The following is a 6,948-nucleotide window of genomic DNA, read 5'->3' on the forward strand; positions in this document are numbered from 1 at the left end:
ACATAAGTACAGAAATCTAAAACCAAAGAAACTTAATGAGGTATTGGGGTTGTTAGATCAGTATTGGGTAGCGTTTGTCGGCATGATTGTCTATATGGGCTGGAGATGTACTCCGGCAGGCTAAGGCGATGGCTGTCAGCGTGAAAACCTGAGCTTCAGAGCGGGAAAACGAGTGCCATTACATTCTGACAAGCGGCTAGATGTTTTATGAGACAGTGCTGTCGATCGAATCTCAAAGGAAACCAATGCACGATTTCTCTGCATCATGAGTTTTGGAAAAAACAAAAATAAAGATCGAGAATGAACGCTTGTATCGACGAGTGTGTCAAACTTCTTCCAGTTGTGTTTCTGGTGTTGCACAACTGAACTGTGCGTACAAACAAATGCGTGTTTCAGACGCAGTGCCACCCCTGATCTTGTGATGAGGATTTGTGAAGGTGGAGGATCATTCCCCACGATTATGACAATGACGGCAGTGATGACCATGTTAGAGAAGTCAAGCTCCAAAATAATCGGTGCCTTGGATGGATGGTATAGCATAGACATCAGGTAGCCTGTGCCACGCCGGGTCACTGGTAGTCAGCCGACAGCAATACAAATGGAGTGGTGTGTTTGTGTTCTGGACAGAGCCTTGATTACTGTCTTGCGCGCTCAGCCAAAGCTGCATCCAGGGTGAGAGAGTCATAGAGCCAAGGTTACAATTCATGCATTAATTATCCAGGGCTAGTGCAGTTTTAGTGTATTCTTGTGGTGATACCGTAGCGAGTTGGGAACCAACGAGACTTGAATTTGGGAGTGTGAGTTTCCAAGCGCAGCGGAGAGACTGAGTGCCGATCGACCTACCTACACCGAAAAAAACCTCTGCTTTTTTAGAGACAGTGCTCATTGTGATCGAATTTTTAAAGATACCGCTATATGAGATCTATACAGTATTAGAAGCTTACATTACAGCGTGTTTTTCGCGCGTTGATTACTTGAAGAGTTTAGGGGATAGTTTCTTTCGTTGGAGTCCGGCACAGTTGCGATCGTGGTTTACACTGTGTGCTGCGTCCTCATTTGTTCTGTTGACGAGGGCCATAAATTAAGTGAAGTTGTTGTGGTTTCAACGTAACTGGAGTGCCACAGCTGAACTTAGGGTGTTTTATGAACTACTCAGAGGAGAATGCTCACTTGGAACGTGAGGTGTACCGTGCCATCAGATCTCGTCAAGCAAATGAGAAAAGCTAGTGTACATCGCGTCTGCGACTCCCTTTAGCGCGCACCAGATAGCTTGAGCTTTTCTCGTCAGATGAGTATCATAGCATTTTAGCGGGCACCCCCTTTTACTCAAAGCCGGTAGTGTCACTCCTTATCACGATTCAGATTTCATCACTGCGCAAATCTTGCTAATTTCAAGGACGAACTCCAGCATGGGTGACGCGCTTGGCCATGAGGCAGGAGAAACCCGTGGGGAAGTTGCACTTCCCCGCACGCACATAGAGGTAGGCTACGAACTCCAGAGTGTCGTAACCGGCTTTGCGAATCATAATCTCATCGGCAACCAGCAGGAGCAAGATTCAATTCCGCCAAGGGTCGACGAACCATTGAATTACATCTCCCCAACGCAAGGCTTCACCGCATGCCATCAACAGACACCGTTTGGCACAACCCATAACAGCCACTTCTTACCACCTCAGTATCGCTGGCAACCCATTGAGGATGCTGGACAGGTGCAAGAGCACCAAGTCTCCCCCTTGGAGCAGTGGCAACCAACTCGCACAACTCCAACCACACGTGCGCCAAGGCCCTGGAATTCTGCCGACCTATTGGAGGGTCACGCCGTGCCACGGCAATCATCAGCACCAACACCTATTGTACCCATCACACCATTCAGACGTCGGTCGTCCCGGGTAATTCGACCAATGCCAACCCTGAGGTCCCGTGGTTCCAATCGACCTCCTGCAAGCCTTGAAGCCCAACGAAATCTTTTTGGAGCAGTCCCCCGCTGCACAGACCTCCCTTGGCCCTTTCTGTATGTGCAGCCCAATTTAGATGTCAGACCCACGATTCCATTCCGACTGCAGCCTGCAGCGACTTTGGATGGAATTCCACCACCACCACCATCGGCTACTTGCACGCCTACTAAAGCTACACCAAACGAAAGCAATTCTTCGCAGGCGAGAACGCTACGACCACATTGATGAATTCAATTGTGGCTGAACTGTTGGTTAATCGATATGTTAATAGCGTGCTCGTTGAATCTGACTTCGATCGCATCGAAAGAAAATGCTAACAGTTGGGAAGGTTGTAGTGTTGGTATTTTCTCAAGCGTGTCCTGATAATGCAGACGCGGTTTGCGTCGAAATGGAGCGATCGGGGGCAAATGACTGGCAGCAACTCGCCGACCGACTCGGAGGTTCCATTCTCATGGCCCGATCTTATTGACTACGGAACTCCTAATCCCGTTGACGCTAGTGCTGAGTTCACAATGCAGTCTGATTCAGTTGCGGTAAGACACTTACCGGATCTCATGCCTATTTCCTTGAACCATTTCCAAGCTCATTGAATCTAGACGAAGAATCTCGGTGACGGTTATTCAGAGACTAGTCGCGTGCTCGTCATTCATGGCATTCATAATGACAAAACAGCACACATACGCACGGAGATTGTGCTAGTCAGTGAAAGACTGAGGTCATTAGATGGCTTATGTCCCTTCAATACTGACGTGCATGCTTCCGACAGCGATGCTCAATGTCTTCACAACTTGCTCCTTGTTTTTATCTGAACCTTACTTTAAAGCCATAGTTTCTGCCGTTGTGTGTTCGATTACAGCCCAAACAGCTCAGCGTCTCAACGTCCGCGGCTTCCGTGCCCCAGCTCGTGGCATCCCCCCAGCTCAATCAGATATCAGGTATATGTTTGATAAGATTACGTCACCTGTATGCCTTGTCTGATTGACAGTACGGCAATATTGCCATGATAGGTTTCTACATTCTGTATGTAATTGGAAAGATAATTGTGAAAGACTGGTTTGCCGATGAGTTAATGCCATACGTCCACCGTCGTTCAGTTGCACCTGTTGCGTTACCAAGAATGAACTTATTATTTGAACCTAGCTCGTAATGGCATCAGGAGCGGCAGTGTCACAAGAGAGTCCATCCCAGCCTTCTGATGATGACTCAGCTATTTACAATTTCTTAGCAGCCCATGCTGCGAGGACGCGCCTTAGGTGGACTGACGCCCTCCATGATCGGTTTGTGGCGGCCGTTGCAGAATGTGGTGGTCCTGATCGTAAGTGGCACTTATTTCCTGCCTACGATACTGTTCGATTTGTATCTGCAGCAGTCGGTTGTTTGTGATGTCCAACTTAAAAGTAACAAAAGTCAATGAATTTCATTGCTGTGATATATTGTCAAGACTCATAATCATGGATGTGTGGCGTGTTTCTATGAACTGATTGTATGTTACCTGATTCAACTTTCAGGTGCAACGCCGAAATCAGTGCTTCTTGCAATGGGATGTCCTGGCATCACGATTTATCATGTCAAAAGTCATCTTCAGAAGTTCAGGTTACAGTCGGAGGCCTCTACCGCAGGTATGAAAATTTGGGGGTTGTTGTACCTCATGAAGGTTGTAACACGAAGTGATTTTCAGATATGGCTGTTTTGATGCCTCCTATATAATGCTGTGGGTTACGTTTGTAGTGGTAGAATGCAAAAAACTCCACATATTCATGTTCAGAGCCAGTATCTTTTTCTTTCTTTCATTGTCAAGTATGGTTATACCTGTTTTCGAGCAGGCGGAACCAGTCTCCGCATGTTAAGAACAAGAATTTGTGGCCTTGGATCACACACTGACAGTGATGCATTCCTAAATTCGATTCACGTTGCTGGCAGACTCAATGCGGAGGCGACCACGTGAGTGTTTCCGCCTGGATCCAGTGGTACAAGCACAGATGGAGAGACATGCGGAGGTGCAGAAGCTTCTGCGTCAAGAGCTTGAGTCTCAACGAGAGCTCCAGGTTCGAATCGAGCATCAGCACCTTCAGCTGCAGAGAATGTTAGAGGAACAGTTAGCACGGCCCCGGCGTGAGTTGGGGGTTGTCATTGAGCCAGAGGCAGTTGCAGCCAAGTCACAGCTGGAGGAAGCTAACACGGCAATTGTACCGCAAGAGATTTTCTACTCACCTGATGAAGATCCCTACATGGGAATTTCACTGGAAGACTCACTCCCAAGTTCAGATGAGTCGCACATCGGTGAGGCCGCCTCCAACCTTTTCATCCACAGCCTGGATATCGAAGACGAGATTTCACCCTCACTCTTGGAAACAACCCCCTCGGGATCCTTAAACTGTCTTGTCTGATATGGGAAGAGTGATCGCAGTTTCACTTTGAACTTTTTGTATTATCAGATGACTCTGACCACTGTTTTTGGCTGCTGTCTTCTGGTTTCCTCCAAAAGAATTGAGATTGGTAGGTCTTTCTCAAATTCGCAATGAGAATTTCGGTAAGGATCAATGTTGTGCAGCTTGAGAAACAGTTCATCGCTTTACATTTGGTGCAGTGAATGTTAAGTCAAGGCGTAATAGGCAAACTAAACAAATAAGGAGAAATTCATTAATTTGTGCTTGTGCTTCTATCCATTAAATCTTCAAAATGGTATAATTTTCTTTTTTGCGAGACCTTGAAAAGACAATGACTTCCAGAGTAGGACTTCGCAGTGGGTGTTGATCGACTAGAACTACAAAACACTTAAAATTTTGGAAGAAAAGGAGTAAACAAAAATCAGGGGTAACAACAGGCCAGAAGGGTATCCACTGCTGGACAGTGTAGAAGGCGAACTGGAAAGAATAGGAAGGTGTGAAGAGGATACGTAGAGCATGTAGAGAAATCAAACCTCATATATACATTGAGCATGGAAAGCAACATTTAACATACAGAGAAAGCTAACCTCAATAAATGGCACCTAACTAAGTTAAAGATAAAACTGTAATCAAATCCAATGTGCAGTATACAAAATAAAACACAAGGAGCTTAATTGAAGAGTTTGATAGCTCTTGGTAGCCTGTACCTTGAATAGTTAGCTAAATCATTACACACATCCGTGATTCGTGTCTTACTGCACTTCAAAACTGTACTACCCACAAAGCTAATACTACACCATACTTCATGCCGTGAATGTTGCCTGGAAATAGAAGAGTAGGTTGAGACTAGAATTAAATTGAGGTAACAGTGCGTGCTTTTTTTCTTATTTTCAGGCTAAGCGATTCGGTGAATTTGGAGGCACTCAATTCAGCGACTCGTCGACAGTCCCACAAACAAAATATAAAATACACCATTAAAGGAATCTTCGTTACAAGATGACCTAATTTTCACTTTGCATTGAATGAAGCCCCACATCCACATGCAGAGGCTGCATTTGGATTGATCGTTACCTGCCACAACAAGATTAATTGCTTGTTTAGTAAAAATATAAGACTCAAGGTGAAAGCAACCAGAGATCGTTTGATGTCAAAGGTGTAATCCAAAATTGATTACTTAGCAATTTTCTGATTTAAGATTTCCAGGATGTACGAAGCAAGAACATAATTTTTTCTATTACAAAAGGATTTCGATGCCTCACAGCAAAAGAAGCTCGGATTAATTCTTCGGTAAAGTCAACAGTGGCGCCTTTAATGAAGCCATATGAAATATCGTCCACTACAAGCTTGGCTCCGTCTCTTTCAAACACTCTGTTCAAACAAACTGAGATAAGAAACTCCATCCAGACTTACACGCATCAGCTTCCAGTTGGTAATCAAGGAAGGGCCTCCCATTCTATGAAACAGGTGTAATAATCCGAACTTGTCATAATTATCTTATATATATATATATATATATATATATATATATATATATATATACTACTCTGCCGCATTCGAGGAGAGAACTCTTGTCATGCTCAACCTCACCATTCAAAAACTTCTCCAGAACTGAATGCATTAAAGCAGGCGTTAATAAGACAAACCTTGAGATATGCTCAAACGGCAGCAAGGATTCGCGACAACGACATAATACCTTCAAATCGAGTAAAAGAAAAACTGGAGAAATTACCTATCATCTTTGTTCATCATATCATCAAGAGCAAAATTGTAGAGGAACCCAGAGCATCCACCCCCTTCTACACTCAAGCGCAGCATTTTGTTCTCCCCTTCTGGTCCATCTTCAAGCTTAATTTCATGTATCCTCTGTAAAGACAGAAAACCAATTTGAAAACGACGAATCAAAATTCACCCAAGGTTCAGAAGCATCGTCATAGTTCCCCTGTCGCAACTAATCTCTGCCATAGCTAGCGTACGAAAACCATCATAGATATTTATCAACGTCAAATAATGAATACCGCTACCTGATAACCCCAATTTCATTAAACCTCAATTTCTTCCGAATCACCAACAGCAAAACCCAACCAAGGAGAAACCCTAAAAATGGCAAATACCCGGGCACAATTTTCCGTCAAAGTGATTCCATCAGCTATCTCCTCCGCTGGCTTCGCATCCTCAGTTGCTGCGGTCGAAGCATGTCGAAGGACTCCTCCCCTGTTCTGTGCCACCGCCTTCGATCCACCCTCGTCAAATCTGTTGCGAAATCCATTCCAACTTCTGGAACCATCTGACCATATCCTCCTAGTCGAACCTACCGGCACAATGATGTGCCCATATGAGAGTTCACATAAGAATGGCGGTGCTTGAGGTTCAAACGACGTGGAAGTGGAAGCTCCCAACGCCGAAGAAGAGGTGTCATCTACAGAGGAAGAGAGCTTGTTAGAAGTCAGTGCTAGTTTGCGAAATTTGCGAGAGGTGTTCCACAACCTCGACGCGAGGGTGTGTCGAGCCATTGCCCTGAGATTGTTGCAGCAACTGCAACTGCTGCAGCATCGTCATGCAGCGACACAGTGCTGACCATCCTCCCTCCCGCCCTCTACACACGCGAC

The 6,948-nt window shown here is 45.2% G+C and overlaps 2 protein-coding genes across 2 annotated transcripts; one reads left to right on the plus strand and one right to left on the minus strand.

Moving 5' to 3' along the window:
- The first annotated feature begins 2,328 nt into the window (after positions 1 to 2,328).
- LOC112279504 (uncharacterized) lies at positions 2,329 to 4,474 on the plus strand. Its single transcript, XM_024514005.3, has 5 exons — positions 2,329 to 2,488; positions 2,812 to 2,890; positions 3,112 to 3,270; positions 3,464 to 3,574; positions 3,876 to 4,474. Exons 1-5 carry the CDS (start codon positions 2,363 to 2,365, stop codon positions 4,340 to 4,342), a joined length of 942 nt encoding a protein of 313 aa, XP_024369773.2. The 5' UTR covers positions 2,329 to 2,362; the 3' UTR covers positions 4,343 to 4,474.
- Positions 4,475 to 5,012: 538 nt separating this feature from the next.
- LOC112279505 (iron-sulfur assembly protein IscA-like 2, mitochondrial) lies at positions 5,013 to 6,948 on the minus strand. The gene is made up of 4 exons (XM_024514006.3): positions 6,454 to 6,948; positions 6,072 to 6,205; positions 5,602 to 5,710; positions 5,013 to 5,413 (listed from the first exon to the last, which is right to left on the minus strand). Exons 1-4 carry the CDS (start codon positions 6,850 to 6,852, stop codon positions 5,351 to 5,353), a joined length of 705 nt encoding a protein of 234 aa, XP_024369774.1. The 5' UTR covers positions 6,853 to 6,948; the 3' UTR covers positions 5,013 to 5,350.

This window comes from Physcomitrium patens, chromosome 3 (assembly GCF_059467195.1).
Source record: "Physcomitrium patens ecotype Gransden chromosome 3, ASM5946719v1, whole genome shotgun sequence".
NCBI classification, from domain to species: domain Eukaryota; kingdom Viridiplantae; phylum Streptophyta; class Bryopsida; order Funariales; family Funariaceae; genus Physcomitrium; species Physcomitrium patens.